Here is a 24,434-nt window from a genome sequence, read left to right as displayed (position 1 = left end):
ACGGCTGGAGACATTTTCTATGAATATCAATCTTTACTCAGTAAAGCCCAGATGAAATAATCTAAAAATGAACCTAAAACTAGAAAATTTGATTATTTTAATTTTAAAGACAATTTTTGAATTTATTGAAATTTGCATCTGTTAATTCAATCAGGTAAACAAATGATAATGTAGTTATATCATTCCATTCTCTCTTTAAAGCAGGGGACCATCAGGGGATGCATTTCTCGGCATAACACCTGCAGCGAAGCATCGGTAACAGCCGTGGCTGAATAGCCGTGATCACTCTGGGCTCTCCTTACTTAGCTTTAGTGTCCATGAACTCCGGTTCCAAGTCCGGTTAATGTGCGTCCTGTCCAAAGAGGGAGAAGGGTGAAGAGAGTCGGCGTAGCGGGGAAGACCATAGACATAATATTATTATATAATATCTACGATATCAGCCTCCGCTTCGGTGTTAGCTCATCATCATTCAGGCAGAGAGGAAAAAGTAGGCCGCGTCCCTCCCCCTGATCTCTCGCTTCCTGTCTCTTCGGCGCTTCCGCTTCCGGCTCGTTGTGCCCGCCTCTCACCTCGGAGTACAGCTTGCTGTTTGTGTTCATTCGTCAGCGTTTAATCTAACTCAAACATAACTCATTTGTAGATCCGGCGCTTTCGTCTTGGTCCCAGTGATATATCGGCCGTGTACCACCGCCGACCAGAGCACAGGTGAGTCATGGTGAGCCTTCGTTGCTAACTGTTTGTAGCCAGGTGCTAAGCCCCTTTCTAAAGCTAAGTAAGGAGAGCCCAGAGGGATCACGGCTATTCAGCCACGGCTGCTTTGTTACCGCTGCTTAGTGATGGCAAAATGAGGCTTTGTGAACCAATGAGGCTTTCCAGCCCAAAGGTTCGCCAAAAGGTTCATTACCCGAAGCCTCATCGCAACGTTCTCTCTAGTGACACCTGCTGTGCAAAAGGAATAGATGACAGACTAAATTAACCCTGAGTTAGAGCATCCTGCAATATAAAATAAACAATTGTTGTCACTGTGTCTCAATGAAAATAAATGTGTGAAAACTGCATATATGGAAGTATTATTGAGTGCTATGGTGTTGATCACTCAAATGAAATATATCAATGATGTACACTGACTACAGTGCTTATGGAACTGGGAGTATGAAAGTGCTTATGGGACCGGGAGTCAGGAATAAACTGCAACAGAGCAGTATGGGCAACAAGACAAATATAAGTTATTGGTTTTTATTTTAAAAAATGTGTGTCAATAACGTTGCGGTTTAATATGCCCAGAAGAAAAAAGAGCGACAACAACTACTGATAACTATGTTCTTCTCTCGAAAAAACACACCTGCACCGCGGGCTTTAGAAGGAAAAAAAAACGCTGAGTCAGGATGCAGCGGCTCAATCAGAAGAGCAATGAAATACACGCGAGTCACTATTTGTCCTACTGTAGCCTACTTTTTATTCTTTTTTCATAATCATTTTTCATTTTCTCCCGTTCTAATCCAATGACTCGGGTCGCGGTGCTGATCTCCGCAATTTGAAGCCTTCAGTTCGTATTGATTCAAATTATTATTTTACAGTAGGCCTACAGTAGTTATTTGTAAAAAAAAATAAAGGTTACTACTTCACGGATTTCGCCTATCACGGGTTCTTTTTGGAACGTAACCCCCGCGAAAAACGAGGGTTCATATCCTATATAACTATTCTAACACTATTCTAACCTAATTACGATATATTCTAATGCAGTATAATAATAATAATAGATGATATGACTGATATGACTGATATAATAACTGAACTTAACCACTAACTCTGATACAAGTGCCGCAAGGTTCAAACCCTTTTTATGCGATAGTGACGCTCAAAATGAATCAGTGACGTGTACACTGAATCCGAGGCCTCGTTTGTCATCAGTCACGTGATTTTTATGGAAACGATACAAGCCTCGAACCAACGCTTCATCTGGCTCGCCCCTTTTTGCTCGACACATGCTCCGAGGCCTCGCTTCAGCCGCCACATCACTACCGCTGCTTCGCTGCAGGTGTTATGCCGAAAAGTTAGCCGGGGAATTCCCATGCTGCTTTGCGCGCGATTTCATTCACACTGCAAAGGCAGCCTGGAAACCACCGCCCTTATTTTTGCCTGAGTTAGTGTAACAGAGACAGTTATGCAGTGTGTATAACACTGTCGACATGTTGAAGTATATTTCTTTTTTATATAATTACCCAAAATATGTTTAAAACGTTATAATTTATGTGTGTGCCGTACATGTTTCCAGTTTACAAAAAATAAACGGAGATCGCCTCCGATGAAAACTTCGGGCCTTGTGGCCGTGTTGTAATCGGTCAAAAATAATCACAACGCAGGGTGCAGATAAACACCACCGGTTACATTAGGGAAGCAATCACAGAACGAGGAGGGGGCAGCAAGACGATGACGACGCTTTGCCTTGAAAAGACGGCGCAGCGCGTTGTCGTGCACCAGTCGATTTTTGTAACTTGGCTGCGCCAAGAACGTCAAACCGGATGGACCAATGTGAGACCAGGCTCAGTGAGGAGGTGCGTTTGTACAGGCAACTGTACGAAACTGCAGTGAAACAGCACAGGGAGCACGTAAACTCCCAAAACTGGTGCACAGAGATGGGCAGAACTTTGGGGAAAGAGGGAGAGTTCTGTAAGAATGTGTGGAAGAAGCTACGGGACAGATACGTGAAGGCAAAGAAGAGGGCAGAGACTCTGTTGATGCCGGGGGCTTCAGACCATCACCTCTTTTAACTGAAATAAAAAAAAAATGATCCAGATACTGCAGCAGTATCATTGTTCCTGCTCTTCATTGTTTTCTTCTCGACTTTCGTGGTTGTAGAGTAGCGCTAACCTTCAGGTAGCAGCGCCACCTCTGTGACGGAGAAAATTGCAACTACTGGCGCAACGACTTGCGCCACTATATATGGCCGACACGAAATCGTGACGTCATCAACACCGCTCGCGCTAGCAGACGCTGCAACCATGCTAGAGCCTTTATTTAGTCCAGTTCTAACCAGTAATGCTATCTTAAAGTCTTGGACCATTCAGGGACATTGTGTAGTATGAGCAGAGTGGTGATTTATTTATTTATTTTTATTTTACATGTATTTATGTCTTACCCACAAACATAACCTGTATGAAGAAATGTGTTCTTGAGCCTGAAGAATCTGACATTGTCACCTGTAAATTTTCCAGACTCATCAAGAAAGAAAAGATATTTTTGAAAAATCCATTGATAGAAAGACTAGGCTTAGTTTATGTTCAGATAGTGTTTAACAAACATAAAGTTTCTCATTGATGTATTATTCTTTCAGAGTTGATGTTCACTGTTGTGTCTCCATGTGTGTGATCATATGTATAACTGTGGTTATTCTTTACAGAGATTAACATCTGAATATCACTGCAGAAGACACATAAATTAATTTAGATAGTTGTTTTAATGGATAATTGGCTGAATGGTGGACTTTTGTGTATTTACCGTTTCAGACAGCTGTGCTAGAAACCGCAGAAGATCCAACGTGTACATCCTAAAATCTGAAAAAACATCAGTTATAATCAAGGATTGTGAAGAGGAGAATCTCAGGTGCAGCAGGGATGCCTCGAAGGAGGAGCCTCCAACCAGAGGACCCCAGAGGACTCAGTTTGGTGCCCCCCGTACCTGCAGCATCCACATCAGAACTGGAGCAGACACAAGACAGCAAAGATCTCAGTAAGTGGGGAAATGAACCTGCAACTAAACACCACAGTGCATGTGCAAGGTTTCCACTGCAGAGTAGTGTTGTTCCCATACCAAAATTTTGACTTCGATACAATACCTGCCATAAATACCTCGATACTGAACCGATACCACGGCAAAAATCTAAAAAAAGAATCTGGAAAAGAGATGAATAATGGTCCAACTCGGTCTCTCTATGGTTTAATTTTCAGCAGCTTGCTCCTTTCCTGCTGTTTGAGCAAATTACTACAGAGCAAGTATGAGCACATCTCTTCTGTTAGCATATTGGCTTTTGCTTAACAAGCTACTTTTCTGTCCAACAGGGAACACATTAATGACTGAATTACACATTTAAAATACGATTTTATTTTAAACAAAACAAAACATGCCACTACATGGTATAAGCCATTACACTATGGTGGACAAACGTACGTCAGAGAACTGCAGTGAAGTATTAATAATAATAATTAATAATTAACAAAATATAATTGCCAAATTAAATAGCTACTGAACATGCTTTAACAAAAATAAATTTATTGCTTTCCTCGTGAACAATGAAATCCCAAATAAAGTCTCTCACAACCTCTGAACGTGTGCAATAGGTCACTTTTTTTAAATGTCCACCGAGAAATAATTATTAACAAAACGACATATATGCCATGACATTACAACAACTGATAGAATATTAAATAGCGTTTGCAAGTTATGCTTAAGTCAACATTACTAGCGTGAACAACATGCCCTTTCATAAGCTAACCAGTTGAGAATGATAAAGGCTTTATGGTATGAATAGCCTACAGTCGCTGTAGGGGAAAAAATGTTGTTTCATACACTCGATAAGAAAGGGGCTGGACCGTGTTTGCGGTGGGTCTCTCAAAAGTGAGAGAGAAAAGGGGGCGGTTGATGGGTTGTTTGGTGTTCTATGTTCCGAAGGGGTTTTATACAAGGTTTTTTGTATGTTGTGGTTAACCGGGGTTTTGACAGGCAGCGGGGCGGCACCTCCTCTTTCATTATTGTTTTCATTTTTCACCTCCCTCTATGCGAGTTATCATTTGACTATGGTCCACGTAAGGTATTTGTTAAATTATGGCTAATTGCATAAGGATAATATCCTGGAATGTGAACGGGTTACAAAATCCAGTGAAAAGGAAAAAATGTTTATCATACCTTAAGTCCCAACAAACCCATATAGCCTTTTTACAAGAGACCCACTTGACTGATTCAGAGGCCGCCAAATTGAAGAGAGACTGGGTCGGTCAAATATATCACAGTTCATATACAAGTAAAAAGCATGGTGTGGCTATTCTGGTTCACAAATAGTTACATTTTCTCATTATAAAAGAGCAAAAGGATGAACAAGGAAGAATGGTATTTGTGAAAGCTAAAATTGATGGGGAAAAAGTTAATTTATGTAACATTTATGCACCGAATATCGAGGATCCAACCTTTTTTCATGAAATAAATAAGTTAATAGGGGGCATACCTGATGGACACACTATTTTATCTGGGGATTTTAATTTAAGTTCTCGATGGGACCCTGGATAAAACCACCTCTTCTAATATTATACCGAAAGACAGGATGGCAATTAAACTCCTGATAAACGACCTGGGATTGATTGATCAGGGTAGCCGCGGGGTCTTAAAAGTCTTAAAAAAGTCTTTAAAAAAATTCCACCGATTTTAGGCCTTAAAAAGGTCTTAAATGTGTGTCACGGGTCTAAAATTTCATACAGAGGTCTTAAATTTCTCTGGTCTATTTTTCCCCCTCAACCGATCTGTAGCGAATTACGAGCAACGCAGAAAACGTGAACGAACCACAGCCCCTACGAACGTCAAACATGAATAACAGAGCGCGAACGTGTATATGGAGCATGCGCACACAGGTTTCGGCTAGCCTGACAGTTCGTGAGTACAGTGACAGTGCGCGTGAGCCAACCCGCCCGGCAGTTGTTTCTAAAATGGGAAAGTGTAAATTCAACCCGCAATGGATCAGTGATCCAAAATACAGCAGCTGGTTGCTCGCGGCCCCGGAGACTGACGTGGAGGCGAGATGTAAGTTTTGTCGTAAAAAAATCAAACTTACAACATTAGGTCACCTTGCCCTGGACTCTCACATGAGGAGCGCAAAACACGCCAAGCTAGCTCAAGAACGTCAACCGAGCATCACGATGTTCTGCAGGGGTGAACAGCGTCAAGTTATCGCGGCAACTTCTTCCACAGATGGCCAGCAACAACCGTGGCCGGCGGCAAAGCCAAGGGCACCGTCAGTAGGGTTTGGTGGCGCCCAGTCACTTCGGGCAGAGGTGCTCTGGGTGTTAAAGACAATTACAGACCACCACTCTTACAACTCTAACGAAGGCATTGGAACACTGTTCAAAGCTATGTTTAGCGATTCAGAAATTGCTGCTACATTCAGCTCGGGCAAGAACAAAACCGCATATATCACCAAGTTCGGCCTTGCCTCCTTCATCACCAAAGAGCTGGTTGAGGACGTCAATGCTGCACCCCGCGGATTCGTCGTGATGTTCGACGAAACAAAACGACTAAAAGCAAGCAAATGGACATCCACCTTCGGTATTGGAGTGGCGAGCGTGTAGCTTCCAGATACTTCGGATCTGAGTTTATGGGTCATGCCAAGGCTGTGGACCTCCTCAAACATTTCAAAGTAAGTTTTTTTTTTTAATTGAGCTTTAGCAAACTATAAGTGTGTTGCCGTAGTTATTATACTAACTGACACGTTCGTGTTATTAGTTTTGATCTTGTTTCATTTTGTGGGTGTTGTAATGTAACTAGTACTAGGCTAAGATGACAACAGTGCTTTATGTTACAAAGAAAATGGCGATGTATTTTGGTGTGCTACCGTGTATGTTTTGGTATGCTACAGCGTGCTTAATGGCTTATTTCTGTGACATGAGAGGTCAGTAGTGAATGTTGACGGCAGCTTTGTAAAACTCGTATGAATCGGTGAATCACAGGAGGACAACTTCTCTCGTTAGCGGTATTTATTCAGGACAAAACGCATGTTGACGTTGAGGATATTTAAGCGTTGTTTTGGCGGTATAAACTCTATAGTCCGTGAAAACGCTTTGTTTAATTCACAGGCTTCAAAGCTATAACACAATTAGCATTTTAGTCCGGGAGTGGTATTACTACTACCTTAGCTGTATTTTAAGTGGAGCACAGTTCAGTCATTTGACGCAATGCTGTTCGAGCAGCTATGTATTTACTGACGATTTATTGACATCTAGTGGTATTCTGTGGTATTACGTCTTTAGTCCTGAAATAATATTGAGCACATTTCATTCTTTTTCATTCTGCTTACTTACAACACAACATGGTGTTCATTTGTCAACCTTTTGAAAACCTTAGGGTCTGAATCAGCTGCTTGTCTAAATCAGTTGCTTTGAAAGTAGTTTAAACCTGCTGTTGTGTAAGTACATTGTGTTATTTGTATAATGATTTAATAATCTCAACTCAATCATCTCCAGGAATGTGTCACCACTCTCAATATGCGAAGGATGGTGTCCATATCCATGGATGGGCCAAATGTCAACTGGCGATTCTTTGAAATGCTTCAGCAAGAGCATGGTGATCTGTATGATGGGAAACAGCTGGCAGTGGTCGGGACTTGTGGCCTCCATACCCTTCACAACGCGGTCAGGGCAGGCTTCACCTCCTGGCAAATGGAGAAGATATTGAGAGCCATAAGCACCCTCTTCCTAAATGTTCCGGCGCGAAGGGAGGATTTTGAGGCTGTGACGGGAACAACAACTTTCGCCCTACCCTTCTGTGGGCACAGATGGGTTGAAAACCTGCCAGTCGCTGAAAGAGCCTTGCAAATATGGCCCAGCGTTGTGAGATATGTTACAGCTGTTCAGAAAAAGGAAGTGCCTAATCCAGCCACGTCATCATATGACACCATCGCGGTTGCAACAAAAGATCCCCTCATCACAGCCAAGCTGGAGTTCTTCACTGCCATTTGTCGCAATGTCACCCCATTCCTCATAAAGTACCAGACAGATGCGCCGGTCCTGCCTTTCATTGCACACGACTTGGCAGAACTTCTAAAGGTGATTCAGAATTTTTTATGCATGTTTAAATGTGAAACTGTTTAAATGTCTTTGTTGTAGACATAGTAGTACATCAACTAAGCTTTTTTTGTCATGCTTTTACTTATTTGCAGAGCCTGCTGAGGAGATTCCTGAAAATGGACAGCCTCAGAGATGCCACTCCTGCACAACTAGTCCATCTGGATGTCACCACAAAGGAGGCTAGTTTGCCTATGAGGGCCATTGATATCGGCATAGGAGCGGAGAATGCCATTAAGGTACTTATGGGTCAATGTTTATCCACAATCCAGATATACTGTGTTTCAGTTACAGTGCTGCTCATATGTTTACATACCCTTTCAAAAATGGCTACAAAACTAAACATTCTACCATTCTATTATATTCTATGAAAACTGAGCAGCGCTATAGTCATGGAAATGTAACTTTGTAGTCACAAGAACCAAAAACATTCCTTTCTTTGGTGTTCTCAATTGGTTCACAGGGTTAATTGGGGGAGATGAGAGTTACTTTTACTTAGTTACTTCTCATTTTCTGTTAGGGACTTAAGAAACAGGCCGCTGGAGAACTTTCCATTCTTCAGTTCAGAAAGGAGTGCATGGAGGGCTTAATCAAGATAGTGAAGAAGCTGCAGGAAAAAAGCCCATTGAAGTACCCGACAGTGAGGCAGATGAGTTGCCTTGATCCAGCCAAAATGTACACCTCTCCTGAAGTGTGTCAAAGGCAGATGAAGGGCCTCGTCAGGCAGTTTATCCAGGACAAGCAGGTGGATGGAGGAATTGCTGCTGGTACATTATCTCCTTTCATCATTTAAAAATACTTTCTTAAAATGAATTAGAATAGGGAGAAGAGTAAACTTTATTAATCCGCAAAGGGAAATTAAGGTACCTTGCTGCCACGCAGGGCGGTTATATTTAACCCTTTCTTGTGTATTGTGCATTTTTTCATTTCTCAGGTGACTTAATCATCCAGCAGTTTTCCCAGCTGACATTGGATATCAGGGACAGGGAGGAGTTCCTTACCTACAACCACTTAGAGAAGCGACTGGATGTTTTCCTACATTCTCACCTCAGCTGTTCCTATCCTCAGCTGTGGGCATTCATTCAGAAGCTTCTCCTCCTCTCTCATGGGCAGGCCACCGTGGAACGAGGATTCTCGGTGAACAAAGAGGTGGAAACTTCCAACATTCTGGAAGACACTGTTGTGGCACATAGAATAGTGTGCGATTATGTGGCACGACATGGAGGTGTCCTGCAGGTCCCCTTGACGCAGGGACTTCTGTCCTCGGTCGTTTCTGCAAGGAGCAGGTACCGAATTCATCTCGACGCGGAAAAACAGAAAAAGGCATCCGAAGCTCAAGGGGCGAAACGTAAGGTTATTGAGGAGCAATTGCAGGTCCTGAAGAAGAGGAGGTTGTCCACCCAGGTAATCTCAGACAACCTGGCCAAGGATGCCGATAAATTGGCAGAGCAGGCCGAAGGAAAACAAGGAAGCAAAATGGCCGAACTGATCGTGAAGTCAAATGCTTTCAGAAGGAGTCACAGAGAAAAACAAACTGAATTGAATACTATAGATGAAGAAATTGTTGCCAAAAAAGAGGAGCTCGGAAACTTGAAGGTGTAATTTGATTAGTTGTTTTTACATGCCCTCTTCTCCTATTCTTATCTATTTTTTAATGAAATGTCTGAATCTACCAAGTTGAAGGTAAGAGATTGTTACATGATGTAAATGAAATGTCTGAATCTACTGAGTTCTCTGACTAGTCTATGTATGTTGAGTGTACTGTGCATGGGTACTAAGCTTGAACCAAATACCCTGTGATTGTGTTCCACCCATAATACCTGTAGAACACCTTGGATTACATTATTAAATTGTGTCTTATTAAATTGTGTCTGGATCATAATTTCTAAAATAGGCTAGTAGTGCACTTAAAGCTGTCCAAAAGTGGTGCCAATTTAGCAGACTCAGTGTGCTGCAAGTGTGCTGAAGTACCGCTTTAGTAGTGCTCAAGCGCACTAATAATGCAATGAAGCGCATTTTAAATCGCCGAAAATATTGTACTTTGTACTAAGTACAGTAGTCAAAAGTACACTTTAAGCATATGTGTTTTTTTACCTGTGTTTTCAATTACTTGACCTATCCACAATATGTACAGTGACTGCTCTGCATGACCTGTGAAATAACATATTTTAAACTGATTTGTGTACGTGGTGTTTTGTGTCCTAGAGGGGATCGAACCCCCCAGGGTCGCGACCCCAGTCTTAATTTTCATTTTTTGTGGTCTTAAAAAGTCTAAAAAAGGTCTTAAATTTCATGTGGTCAAACCTGGGGATACCCTGTTGATATATGGAGGCTGGTCAACCCGAGACAGAGACAATATACATTTTATTCCCATAATCACAGATCTCACTCTTGGATAGATTATTTTCTGATTGGAAAGGATCTGGTAGAGAGCATCTCAGACTGTACAATAGGACCCATAGCACTGACTGATCATGCTGCAGTGCAGCTAGATATAGTAATGAAGTCAGATGGTGTAAGGAAAAATAGGTGGAGGCTAAATGTATCGTTATTACAAGATCCAGAATTTAATAGTTTATTAGAAAATTAACTTGATCATTTCTTTCTGGTAAACACTGGGTCAACAGAGAAGTTTGTGACTGTTTGGGAGGCCTCTAAGGCCTTTATAAGAGGGAAAGTTATTGCCTATTCAAGCACGAAAAAAGAGAGCGAATACAACAGTTAAAAGATCTTGAATCCCAGCTTAAAGAATTGGAGAAATCACTGTCTGAGAAACACTCTGACCCATGGTTGAAAAAGGTATGTGATTTGAAATTTCAAATAAATGAACTATACAACAAAAAAGCTGAGTATGCACTATTTAGGGAAGCTACTGGCCAGACAATTACATCAAAAGGAGGCCAGTTATGCTATACCAGCTGTTAAAAATGAGAAAGGTGAATTGGTTGGCCCAATTCAATCCCTGGGCCCAGAGCGCATCAGAAATCTCAACATACCCAGGCTTCTTTAATATGGAGGGAAGGGGCTGCCAAACTAAAAAGGTAAACAAATTGAGAGATAAAGCGTTTGGAGGTGGGAGGTTTGGACATTAGGTCATAAAAGATGTGTTGCTCAGGCAAAGTTTCAAAGTGAGGGATCGACTGCCTAACAAAATTTCTGACTTGCAAGTATCAGAAAAAATGGCTGGAAGGGAGACCGAATTTTGCCTGCAACTGTGCAAAAGACGCAAAGTGGTCGTTAATGTAAAGATGAATGATGGCAGTCAAGCCTTTGTTGGACCACTGTAAAAAAGCAGCATCCATTGTGCCTGGTTTAAAACAAGGGTTCTGACAAATAGGGGCGTAGGTAGACAGTCCGGGGAGATTTAACACACCCTTTATCTGTTTCAGAATCTTCAATGTATTACGCATTACAAAATCATCCTTGAAACATCTAAAAGGGAGATTTAGTTTTGAGAATAGGATGGCCGCTAGGGAGGCACCTGCGTGCACTGAAGCTGCCCGAGTCTCTGTTACAGGCCAACTGGGGCAGAGGGAATCTCTCTGCTCGGCAGCAGCACCGGGGTGACTCCAACAAACCAATGCTCTGTCATTACAGGCCCAATAGTAATGGCGGAAGACAGGGAGGCTGAGACCTCCCTCGGTTGTGGGTTTGTGTAGGTGAGCCTTAAGGCTCTAGCATGGTTGCCGCGTCTGCTAGCGCGAGCGGTGTTGATGACGTCACGATTTCGTGCCCGCCATGTATAGTGGCGCAAGTCGTTGCGCCAGTAGTTGCAATTTTCTCCGTCACAGAGGTGGCGCTGCTACGTGACGGTTACCTCTACTCTACAACCACGAAAGTGGAGAAGAAAACAATGCCGCTGTCAAGAGCAAGAATACTGTAATTAATGATACTGCTGCAGTTTTCGGATCATTTTAAGTTTTTTAATTCAGTTAATAGAGGTGAAGGTCTGAAGCCCCCGGCATCAACAGAGTCTCTGCCCTCTTCTTTGCCTTCACGTATCTGTCCCGTAGCTGCTACCACACATTCTTACAGAACTCTCCCTCTTTCCCCAAAGTTCTGCCCATCTCTGTGCACGAGTTTCGGGAGTTTACGTGCTCCCTGTGCTGTTTCACTGCAGTTTCGTACAGCTGTCTGTACAAACGCACCTCCTCACTGAGCCTGGTCTCACATCGGTCCATCCGGTTTTTCGTTAGTGGCGCCGCCAAGTTACAAAAATCGACTGGTGCACGACAACGCGCTGCGCCGTCTGTTCAAGGGAAGCGCCAGGCCTGAAACGTCATTTTGACGTCACGGTGAGACACCGAAATGAAATAGCAGCAGAGTTCGATAGATTGGTGGAATACATAACATTTAGCAGCCGACGGGTATTGGAGAAGGCGAACCTATCTGGTATAAAGCCTGTCTGATCGGGGTGGATTAATGTGCCAACATGTTCATTAAATCGGCTAGTCAAAACTTTTGCAACAATCTATTGGTCACTGTTTGGGAGACTTAAAGGGCGGTAAGACCCGACATTAGTGCTGTCCCTGTCTTTTTTAAGGAGAAGGCAAATATGAGCATCATACACGCTACTGGGAAGGATTCCATCTTTCACAGAGCAATTTATCATTCGAAGAAGAAGAGGGGCAATTATATCAATGTGTTTTTTATAAAATTCTATTCCAAAGCCATCAGGGCCACAAGCTTTACCATTGGGAAAGGAGCGAATGGCCGTTTTTATTTCCTCTAGTGTGAGGTCAGAATCCAATTCAAGCTTAGCGGCTTCATTAAGAGTTGGAATGTTCAAAGAGTTGAAAAAATTATCAAGGTCAGAGTCAGTGGGGTTAGATTTGGAGGTATACAGCTAACTGAAAAAATCTAAAAATCTGTCATTAATAAGTTTGGGATCAGTTATCAATTGTCCAGTGGCAGAGGAAATTTTGTGTATTGCCCTGTCTGCCTGTATGCCTTTTAACTGCCTAGCAAGTAATTTGTCAGGCTTATCTCCTAGCTCAAAGTGCTTTTGCTTAAGTTTGCGTATATAATTTCCAACCTGAGGGTGTCTTCATCATTTGTATTGCGGTAAGTGTCCTCCAATGCTGCCAAGTCAGCCTCAATAGCTGCAAGATGCCTCAGCTAGGACCTTTTTAATGGAGGATTGATATGAGATGATATGACCCCGTAGAACTACCTTAAATGACTCCCATAATACTGAGTCAGAGACTGCCCCGTTATCATTAGTCAAAGTCATTCAATGCTTTATCTGAGTTTAGAGAGGGATTAAATTTCCAGTTGTATGAAGGTGTGTGGAGGTTAAAATTAATTGGAATTGAAAGAGGAGCATGATCCGACACTAAAATACTATGGTATGTTGAACTGAGTGTGTGCGAGATTAGTTTAGAGTCTACTAAGAAGTAGTCAATTCAGGTAAAAGTACCATGTACAGGAGAAAAGAAAGAGTATTGTCTCTCAAGGGGGTGCTGAAGCCTCCAAATATCAACTAAATCGAGCGATTTCACCAAATCATTGAGGACTGGCACAGATTTCAACGTTGGGGCAGTTTTTTTGGAAGACCTATCCAAATGAGGGTCAAAATGGCAATTAAAGTCGCCCCCAATGATTATATTATGAGTATTGTATTTGCACAAAGATTGAAAATCTTACTGAAAAAATCAGGGCAGTCAAAATTAGGGGCATAAATGTTTAAAAGAGCTAACGGAAAAGAATTGATTGCACCAGTAACAAGGACATATCTCCCATCTGGGTCCGTTGTTATGGAATTGAATACAAACGGGATAGTTTTGCGGATAAGGATGGCAACCCCTCTCGCCTTAGATGAGAAAGCGGATTGGTATACTTGTGACACCCATAAAGATCTCAAACGTCTCTGCTCTGTAGGTTGAATATGGGTCTCCTGCAAAAGAATTATGTCAGATGACAAGGATTTTAAATGCGAGAGTACTTTCCCCCTCTTAAGTGCCTTGCCAAGACTTCTACAATTCCAGGAAGTAAAAGTAATAGGACCCTGCCTGGTGAGGTGACTATCCTGCATTTAGGAAACAGAAGGACAGAAAATAAAGGCTGACATGACAATAAACTGGCAGTTTGATACACACAAAAAACCCCAGAACATGCCAAAAGCCACAACAAGAACTAAGTGGCAGAACCCTCTGTCCATTGCGAAGGCTGCCGGGTAACAGAGACGACTAAACCGCACAGAAATAAACTTGCCTATACTAAGAGCACAGTGAGCACCTCCAAAATGTAGATTAATAACAGAAAGGTGCACCTATAGGAGCATAGTTATAACAAACAGTCGCTTAAGCCCATACTTGAAATGTTTGAGGGAGTGAAACATAGGTAGATCAATCATAGAAAAGAAAAATGGATCAAAATCGTACTGGGGTAAACAAGGTTGGGCTAAACATTTTAAGTAATGGATTAAAAAAATAAAAATCGCGGTGGGGTATCTACACCATGTAAAATAGGGGAAAAAAGAACCCAGTGACATATTTCATATTTTCAATGCCGATACACTTAGACATTAAGAATGACGAAATGCTTAACCACAGCATCAGTTGTGAAACTGCATTAAATGCAGAGTATATACATCTATATGGGAAGCTTTATCAGTCATGTTTTATCAACTAGTGAGATGGCAAACCGTTCAGCGTCAGCTGAGTTGTTGTGGACAACTTGGAGTTTGGCTGGAAAACGAAGGGAGCACTTAGCGCCTGCATCCATAAGCCTCTTCCTCATGGCGCCGAAGGCCTGGCGCAGGGATGATACCTCAGCTGTGTAGTCGGGGAATATGGAGACCCTCTCACCTTGGTACTGTAGCGGGGCTTGTTGGCGGCTGAGTCGGAGGATACTGAGCAGGTCGCTGTCATTATGGATTCTTGCAATGATGATCCACGGTCATTCGTTAGCGAGATGCTTCGGCCTCAGTTCTGCGGTGGGCCCAATCGATTTTGACGGGCTTGGAGAAGCTCAGGTATCAGCCACGAGACAAACTCAGTTGGACGACCGTTTTCTTCTCGCTCTTTAATGCCCACTATCCTGACGTTAAGCCTACGAGAGTGGCCCTCCAAGTCATTCACTTTAGCTTTGAGGAGCCCGTTAGCCGTTGATAAATCCCTGCATGTGGCCTCCAGCACTGCGATGCGGCTATCGGTGGCGAAGAGAGCCTCATCCATGTCGTCCAGGTGGTACTCAGCTTCGCGGTGTTCTTTTTGAAGAGTGGATAGGCATGCTTCGATTGAGTCAAGGCGCCCCTCCATCGACTTCTTCAGGTCATCCACAAGCGCGCAAATCTTGACGAGCTCAACGCCATGGCTAGCAATAGCGGCTAATATAGCATCGGTGTTAGCAGCAGACGGGCTCGCCTGGGATGTCATCTTTTTGCCCTCGTCCTTCTTAGGCATAGCGTAAAATCAAAGTGCAACCGATTACGATGCAGGACGGCGACAGGGCAGCAAAAAAGATAATGTTCAGGTGCAGTAGTTTAAGAAAATGGAGGTAGCGGCACGGAGTTAAGGAAAAACACGTCTACTCCATTGCAGCACACGAGCGCCCCCCCGAGCAGCAGCTTTCTGAATGAGCTCCATGGCAGAAGCCGGGGCGCCAGCAAGGAGCGAGTTACTCCAGCAGTAGTCCAGGCGGGAGATGCCCAGAGCCTGGATGAGCACCTGTGCTGCCTTGTCGGTGAGGAAGGGGCGAATCCTCCGGATGTTGTAGAGGAGGAATCGGCAGGAACGAGTCACTGATGCGATGTTTGGCAAGAATGACAGTTGGTCGTCCAGGGTCACACCCAGATTCCTCGCCAGTCCGAGTTGACGTCACCACGGAGTCATCCATGGTGATTAGTGATACTTCAATAGACAAACACATTTGACGCAGAAGGCAACAGGTCCAAGAGGGAAACTCGGATATTCCTCTGCGCAGCGACACTCTCCAGCTCCTCCTGGGGGATCCTGAGGTGTCACCAGGCCAGATGAAATGTATAACCCTTCCAGTTCTGGTTCTGCCCCGGGGCCTCCTACCAGTTGGACGTGCCTTAAGAACCTCCAAAAGGAGGTGACCAGGAGGCATCCTAACCAGATGGACCACCTCAGCTGACAGCAATGCTGTTTGTTCCCCTTTTCTTTTCATCACATGTTAAACCTTAGAATTCGAAGAGGCTCCACTTTATTTTTCACAACTTTAATCATGCACTCTTTACATACAGCACATTTTCTCTGCAATCAATAACTGATCAAATTCAATTCAATTAAAAAATACTTTATTTATCCCAGAGGGAATTTAAATGTTGATGTAACTCAATTAAATCAAGGAGTTATTATAGATGCTGATGGCTGTGGGCAGGAAAGATTTCCTGTAGCGGTCCGTTTTGCATCCAAACTGAAGAAGCCTTTGACTGAAGAGACTCTGTTTTCTCATGGAGAGGATGTTCAGGGTTGTCCATAATTCTCTTGATTTTATGCAAAATCCTTCTTTGCATTATTGTCTCCAGAGGTTCCACAGCCGTCCCCAGAACAGAACCAGCCTTCCTTATCAGGTTGTTGAGTCTTTTTAGGTCCCTGGTTCTGATGCTGCTGCCCCAACAGATGACGCAAGAGGAAATGACGCTCTCAACAACAGACGTAGAAGATCTGCAACATCTTGTTGCAAACCTTGAAGGACCTTAGCTTCCTCAAGAAGTACAGTCTGCTCTGTCCTTTCTTGTAGATGGCTTCACTGTTGTGTCTCCAGTCCAGTCTGTTCGAGGTCTTGCGCGAGGACACTGAAAGATCAATCCTGCCAGTCTCCAAGTTGGAGGACAGACTTTCTACCTGCTGAACCACAGCTGTTCCACAACATACAGCTGTGACAACATACAGCATAAATCACTCATGTTGTCTCAGTTGTATTAATTTTGTATATTTAATTTCTCATTTTTTGCTTGTTTTTGTTGAAACGGACCAGCAACATTTTGAATAACACTCAAGCTGTTGAGGAGCAGGATAAATGCTTTTAAACTAAGTTGTGTGTTGTAATATAATGTATATTTGTGTTTCCTGCAGATGTTAAGCAGCTGTTGGTGATTAAAGAAGAGGCTCCCTGGAGCTCCAGTGTGGACCAGCAGGACCCAGCACTCGTCCAAATTAAGGAGGAAGAGGAGGACCCCTGGAGCTCCAATGTGGACCAGCAGGACCCAGCACTTGTCCAAATTAAGGAGGAAGAGGAGGACCCCTGGAGCTCCGGTGTGGACCAGCAGGACCCAGCACTCGTCCAAATTAAGGAGGACCCCTGGATCAATCAGGAGGAAGAGCAGCTTCATGGGCAGGAAGAGACTGATATCACCAGGCTCTCGCTCACTGATGTCACTGTAAAGAGTGAAGATGAAGAGAAACCTCAGCCCTCACAGTTTCATAAAATAAAGACTCCAACCAGCTCAGCTGAACAGATGAAAACAGAAACTGATGAAGAGGAATATGAAGGACCAAAACCAGCCAGAAACCCAGATCCACACGGTCATTTACAACCAAATATTGATGACAAGACGTCAGACTCTTCTGAGACTGAAGTCAGTGATGATGATTATTGGCAGAAATCTGGACCTGAAACAGAGGACAGTTACAAACATTCGGGACAGATGATGGTACTTGAGTCAAGTGTAAAACATGATGTCGTTTCTGACGCTGCCAAAATATCCTTCAGCTCCTCTGACAGTGGTAAAAAGTTTGTTAATAAGACAAGAGTCCACACAGGAGAGTTTTGTTGCACTGTTTGTGATAAAACCTTTTGTAGGCAAGGAACTCTTTTAAAACACATGAGAGTCCACACAGGGGAGACACCCTTTGGCTGTGATGTTTGTGGGAAAATATTTCGTCAGCGAGGAAATCTTTCAAAACACATGACTGTTCACACAGGAGAGAAGCGATTTAGCTGTGATGTTTGTAGGAAAAGATTTCGTGAGCGAGGAAAACTTTCAAGGCACATGACTGTTCACACTGGAGAGAAGCCATTTAGTTGTGATGTTTGTGGGAAAAAATTTCGTTTACGAGGAAATTTTTTAAAACACATGACTGTTCACTCAGGAGAGAAGCCATTTAGCTGTGATGTTTGTGGGATAAGATTTCGTGAGCGAGGAAATCTTTCACAACACATGACTGTTCACACAGGAGAGAAGCCCTTTAGCTGTGATGTTTGTGGGAAAAGATTTAGTCTGCGAGGAACTCTTTCAAGACACATGAGAGTCCACACAGGAGAGAAGCCATTTAGCTGTGATGTTTGTGGGAAAGGATTTCGTGAGCGAGGACATCTTTCAAAACACATGACTGTTCACACAGGCGAGAAGGCAGTTTGTTGTGATGTTTGTGGGAAAAAATTTCGTGACGGAGGAACTCTTTCAAGTCACATGAGAGTCCACACAGGAGAGAAGCCATTTAGCTGTGATGTTTGTGGGAAAAGATTTTGTGACCGAGGGAATCTTTCAAGACACATGACTGTTCACTCAGGAGAGAGGCCATTTAGCTGTGATGTTTGTGGGAAAAGATTTCGTGACAGAGGATTTCTTTCAAAACACATGACTGTTCACACAGGAGAGAAGCCATTTAGCTGTAATGTTTGATGAAAAAAATTTAGCCGAAAGGTGGATATGGTCCTGGACTAAAAAATCTGACTGGAAGGTGTATATCTTAATGAGCAATGGAGTCTAAAGCGTGTTTTCTCCTACTGTGGCTTTTCTCTGCCTTCCCTCTGGTCTCCAACTTGGACTCAATGTATCAGAGAGTTTCTTCTGCAGTGGAGCGACCCCGTCAGTTCCTCCTCTGGATCTAATCTTTCCAAGCCTGGATTCCTTTACTGATTATAGGGAAGGCGATCAGAAAGACTTTAATGCTCCGCTACGAAAAACTAGGAAGCAGGGCAGACGTGGCGGGTTACTCCAACGCCTGCGGAGACAGTCGCTCTCTCACATTCCACTACTGTCCATCATCCTTGCTGACGCACAGTCTCTCCGTAATAAACTTGATGAACTCCAAGCCCAAGTTCGATTTCAACATGAATTCAGAAATGCATGTTTACTGGCGTTTACTGAAACTTGGCTTTCGGATGGTCTCAAATGTGGAAATGTTCATTGATGGATTTGGTGAGCCGGTTTGATAAAACTGACTGGGACATGTTCAAGGATTCATGCAGTGATATTGATGAGCTGACTGACGTTGTTAGTAGCTATGTGGCTTTTTGTGAAGACTGTGTGATTCCAAAAAAAGTCAGTAAAAATATTTCCAAAATAGCAAACCCTTGTTGTCAAAATCTTTGAAAAACCTGTTAAACAAAAAGAGGAAGGCATTCCGAGATGGTGACCTTTTTATAGAGGTGAACCTGCTTAAAAGGGAGATTAAGAATGAAATAAAAAAAGGCAAAATTATATTACAAGGAGAAGCTGGAAATAGAACTTGCCAACAACAGATTGGGCCCTGTTTGGAACGGTTTAAAAACAATTGTTGGCTCAGAGATCAAGTGCAACAAAAAGGTGGCTCTTCCTGGTTTTAATTCTGATAACCAATTGGCACATGAGTTCAATAAGTTTTACCCCAGGTTTGACTGCCTTGATCTTAGCAATGACATTTTAAATCTGAAAAACAAACTTTTCTGTTCTGGTCATACTCCTTTTGATGTTGTATCTGTGGCCAAATATTTTTAATATTCTAAAGTTGGAAAAAGCCCGGGTCCTGATAATATAAGTGGTCAGCTGCTCTCCTCCTGTGCGGAACAGTTGGCTCCCATTTTTTTTATCATATCTTTCAGCTGTCATTTAACCAACAGAAGGTGCCAAGGTGCTGGAAGCAGTCCATAGTGATACCTGTGGCTAAGACCAGCCACCCTAAAGCTTTTAATGATTTTAGACCTGTGGCACTGACTTCCCTTGTCATGAAATCTTCTGAAAAATGGATAAAGAAAGTTCTATTTATTAAGACTGGACACCTACTTGACCCTTTACAGTTTGCCTACAGGGCCGGTCGTGGAGTTGAGGATGCTACTGCCACCTTATTAAACTGGGTTTTTAAACATCTTGAAGGTAACAAAAACCATACTAAGCTGATATTTGCGGATTTCTCATCTGCTTTTAACACAATCCAGCCCCACATTCTGATTGATATGCTTCTTAACATTTTTCATTTAGATTGTAATACCGTGGGCTGGATTCTATAACTTTTTAACATCCAGAACACAGAGATGGAGGGTGAATGGATGCATGTCGGAAGAGATGACATTATCCACTGGGTCTCCCCAAGGCTGCGTCCTCTCCCCTCTTCTCTATATTTTCTACACCAACGATTGCTGCAGTCAGGAAGAGAATAGATTCATTTTCAAATTTGCTGACGATTCGGTAATAGTCAGTCTTTTACATGATGACAAATATGCCTATGGTCCTGTGGTCAATGAATTTGAAGTCTGGTGCGACAATGCTTTTCTCCAGTTAAATGTACAGAAAACTAAGGACAAGTGCTTTGATTTCAGAAAAAAAAAAACATAACACCAATCAAAAAACAGTAATCAAAGGTCAGATAGTAGACATCGTCAGAAATTCCAAATATCTTGGGCCTATTCTGGATAATAATTTAAATTTCAACTTCCATTCAAAGGGGCAGCAACGACTGTATTGTCTGAGAAAACTACCACATCCATTTCCACCGGTCAAACCGCTGATGGCCCCTCTCCCGCAAAATAGACCTAAAAGCGACAGGTGTTTTGAAAGAGAGACTTTTTCATTTGATTCAATTCTATATGATGGAATATGCAGAAAGAATAGAATTAGGCTGAAAGGTCTATTGCTTTATAGCGTACTTAGGTCGTGCATCATGTTTTTGAAAAGTAAGTAAGTAATGTAACTAATTACTTTTGAAAATAAGTAAAGTAACTGGATTACTTTCTTGGAGAAGTAATCAGTAACTACTATTTCCAAGTAACTTGACCAACACTGGCCCGATATACGTACACCATGGATGTATTATATTATCTGGATACCGGGCCGCAAAATGGCCGCCGTTTATTTCAATGGAGTTGCTCGCTTGGCGTATACGCCGAAATAGTTCCTGACTTCCGGGTTTACTTCTGCGTTATGCTGCCCATAGAGAATGCGTAGTAGAGTCACCTCCCATGATGCTTTGGGGCCTCCCATCATGCCCCGGGGCGATGAGGACGTGCACGTACATACACATCACAGTGCACGTACACAGCTGTGACGTCACGCTGGGAAAAGAGACTTTTCTGGGACGGATAAAAAGTCCATGACTTAAAAATATAGAATACAAAGATTAGTAAATATCAGCGGTTACAGCTGGAGGCGTCCTGGGAACAGTTTTACAGGCATCTCTTTTACTATTGCGGTCTATAGGAAAAATGCTTTTTGGGCCACAGGGGATTTTTTCTGTCACAATACCACGAGTAGCCACTGGGGAAAATTGGCGTGCTGGCTGAGAGGCGGCGCCGTATCCACTTATAAAGCTGAATTTATAGTTGAAGTGTCGCTCACGGCGCTGGCGGCCCATGACATCAATATGACGTTTCAGGCCTGGCGCTTGCCTTGAAAAGACAGCCAGCGCGTTGTCGTGCACGTGTTGATTTTTGTAACTGCGCGTGCTGACAACGAGAGACCGGATGGACCAACTCGAAAACAAGCTGACGGTTGTGTCATGTAAAATACTTTGTGCAATTATTTGTAAATAAATTATGTCGTTAGGAATTTGCTGTTGTTTCATTCACTGGTATTCACTGGCAGCGGCGTTGAGTATTAGCACTATATAAAACCGATCTATTATTATTATTATTATTATTATTATTGCATCCTGAAAGGTAACAATAATTCCCAAGTGTGTCCATTGAAGCACACTATTTAATAACAAACAAAGAAAGAAAGGGCAACACAATACACTTAAAAGTCCTAAAGCAATATTCTAAGTCAGGGGTGCTCACACTTTTTCAGCATGCGAGCTACTTATAAAATGACCAAGTCACATATATTTATTTTTAACATATTTATTGAGGATTCTTTATGAACAATGTATGTTGATGTACCTTGCGTATCCGCATGAGCAAATATTGCACAACACAATTTAATTAACTATGAACATTTTATGTGAAAGTGCCTAAACAAACTAAAACCTGTTCCCTCTGAAACACGTTAGGCCTTGATAATTAATAAATAAATCATTAATAAATAACTGAACAATTAAGAACGAAGAAGAATTGCTTGGTATTTTCTTTGAGAGTGTGCTTGGTGTAATAAAGAGGGTGCTTGTGTTAGTTCAGGTGTTTTTATTCAAGAAAAGTAGTTTTTGCACAGTAGAAGGGCTCAAACGTTTTTTTTGTTTTTTTTAGACAATTTCTCCAGCTTTGGAAAATACTCTGTCACAGGGAACAGAGGAGGCTGGAGTGGCAAGGAACTGTTTGAGTCGAAATATTCCCACACTTTAAAACGCTTCCTCGACTGTTGCTCCCTGACAGAATAATCTGAAACTACGGATATCAAAAAACGAGAGCTGTTTGTAACATATAATACGTGTAGAACGGGGACATGAACCGGGGCTTCAGCCATCTTGAATACACTCAATCGCGCCAAATGTTCAAAGCAGTCAGCTGACTCGGTCTGAATGAAGCAGTGAAGTGGTTCAAACGTCATCAGTGACGTCACATGAAGCAAGCTCCGGCCCACTGCTTCACTATAACTACCCTGTCGAGTTTGAAGCGTGCTTCGAAGCTTCGGTGTTGGAAGTAACATCACTAGTGGCGCTAGTCGATGCGCCAGTAGTAGTAATTTTCTCCGTCACAGAGTTGTCGCTGCTCCGTAAAGGTTACTACTCTACAACGCCGAAAGTCGAGAAGAAAACCATTTAGAACAACAGAGTTACATCTGCAGCACATTCATTTGATAAAATACACAAGTAGATCACATGGACTGGTGCTTTAATAACGTGGCAGTGATACTGATCATCTCATTAATCTGTTGTTCACAGTGAAAAGAAGACGGACGGTTTGTATTTCTTTTTCTTTTCTGATCATATTTTTCTAATAAACCTATGTTCCTATTTTTTACTTGCCCACTCTGCTCATAGTACACAATGTATGTCCCTGAATGGTCCAAGACTTTGAAATAGCATTACTGGTTAGAACTGGACTGAATAACAGGGACAGATGAGGCTTCTCTGCCTTGTCAGATAGGTCTGTTACATTACATACACGCCTAAAAACAACGGAGAACGGAGATACCGCGAGAGCTCTTACTCGAGTCCAGCGGGTCCTTACTTTACATGAAATGTGAACTGAAGATTTATCCTTTTTTTCCTTGTTCTTCCAATGAAAAAAAATCGGGCTAACGTGTAACTTGGAGTCTGATAGGAATATATAACAGTGATACATCACCAATTATTTCTGTGTGTGATTCAATTGCTAAAAAGTCAATAAAATGTGCAACACCTAAATGGGCACAGACTTCTCTAAGGGTTCATGAATACTGAGGTTGAACCATGTTGACTGTCTTGCTAATTGTTAGGCTGAAAATACAGTTTCTATTTCACCTCGCATTCACATAAGCAGCTGTGTCTGTTGTCAAAGTAACTACTTCCTGTGTAGTACACTTGTTACCGGAGGATTCCATAAGGGGACGCACCTGATCACTCAGTCCGAAAGATGCTGCCATATTTACAGGATGTGGTTTTAAGAAGGACCTTGTGGGGATACTACGCGTAGTAGTATTTGTAGCTGCACTTACGATACGAGGTAGCTCAAGTAACAAGAACGTGAAAGTTATTTCAACATGTACAGTTCAAATTACAGCACAGTAGGTTTTTGTAACCATCTCTAAGCCACTGTTTAGGTTTAAACACCCCCCTCAGTAAGACTGAGACTGCAGCCAGTAATAGAACAAATTAGCAATTTAATTTAAGAAATGTGTAAATTATTGATCATTCCATAGGGTACATTTAAAGATAAACAAGTCGTCACCCCCAGACAATCCTATGGAAGGTTTCTCAATTGGTGGAGTTTATGTGAAAACGTGCAACAGTGATTTGAAATTATTGCTATGTTTTAGTAATCCTCATAGACATTAAGCTTTTACTACACAACCTCTGCCAAACCAACAGAGAGCTGTGCATCTGTAGGAAAATAGTGACTCAAACTTCTGAGTGAAAAGCCAAGACTGTGAAGGGCTTACTCTTTTTTTTTTTGGGCTTTTCATGCCTTTAATGTTAGGACAGTTTGAGAGTGACAGGAACCAGGAGGCAGAGAGACATGCAGCACAGGGCTGCTCGGTGTGGGAGTCGAGCTGGGGCCAGCTGCAGTGAGGACTGTAGCCTCTGTGCATGGGGCGGCTGCTTAAACCACTACGCCACTGACCGCCCTGGCTTACTCTTTCAGACTTCAAATAAATTCCTCTCACACTCCAATGATGTGCATATTAAGTTAATTAGTGGGAAGAGGAATATCGGAGTTACCCTCCTGGACCTGTTGCCTTTTGCGTCAAATGTGTTTATCTATTGAAGTATCACTAATAATGTGGCAAAAGTGTTGTTTTTGTAAGCAAATTTAATACTGACGACCTCTCTGCAGTGAAAACCTTGCACATGCGCTGTGATGTTTAGT

At 42.5% G+C, this 24,434-nt stretch overlaps 2 protein-coding genes across 2 annotated transcripts in view; one reads left to right on the top strand and one right to left on the bottom strand.

Annotated features, from left to right (window-relative positions):
* LOC142374497 (uncharacterized) overlaps positions 1–24,434 on the bottom strand; it is a 40,979-nt gene that overhangs the window by 15,618 nt on the left and 927 nt on the right. The window lies entirely within an intron of this gene.
* Positions 278–19,074, top strand: LOC142373589 (uncharacterized). The gene is made up of 3 exons (XM_075456910.1): positions 278–705; positions 3,507–3,729; positions 16,868–19,074. Exons 2-3 carry the CDS (start codon positions 3,615–3,617, stop codon positions 18,415–18,417), a joined length of 1,665 nt encoding a protein of 554 aa, XP_075313025.1. The 5' UTR covers positions 278–705; positions 3,507–3,614; the 3' UTR covers positions 18,418–19,074.

The sequence above is a fragment of the Odontesthes bonariensis genome, chromosome 23 (assembly GCF_027942865.1).
Source record: "Odontesthes bonariensis isolate fOdoBon6 chromosome 23, fOdoBon6.hap1, whole genome shotgun sequence".
Classification (NCBI taxonomy): Eukaryota; Metazoa; Chordata; class Actinopteri; order Atheriniformes; family Atherinopsidae; genus Odontesthes; species Odontesthes bonariensis.
This window is presented reverse-complemented; position numbering and strand designations above follow the sequence as displayed.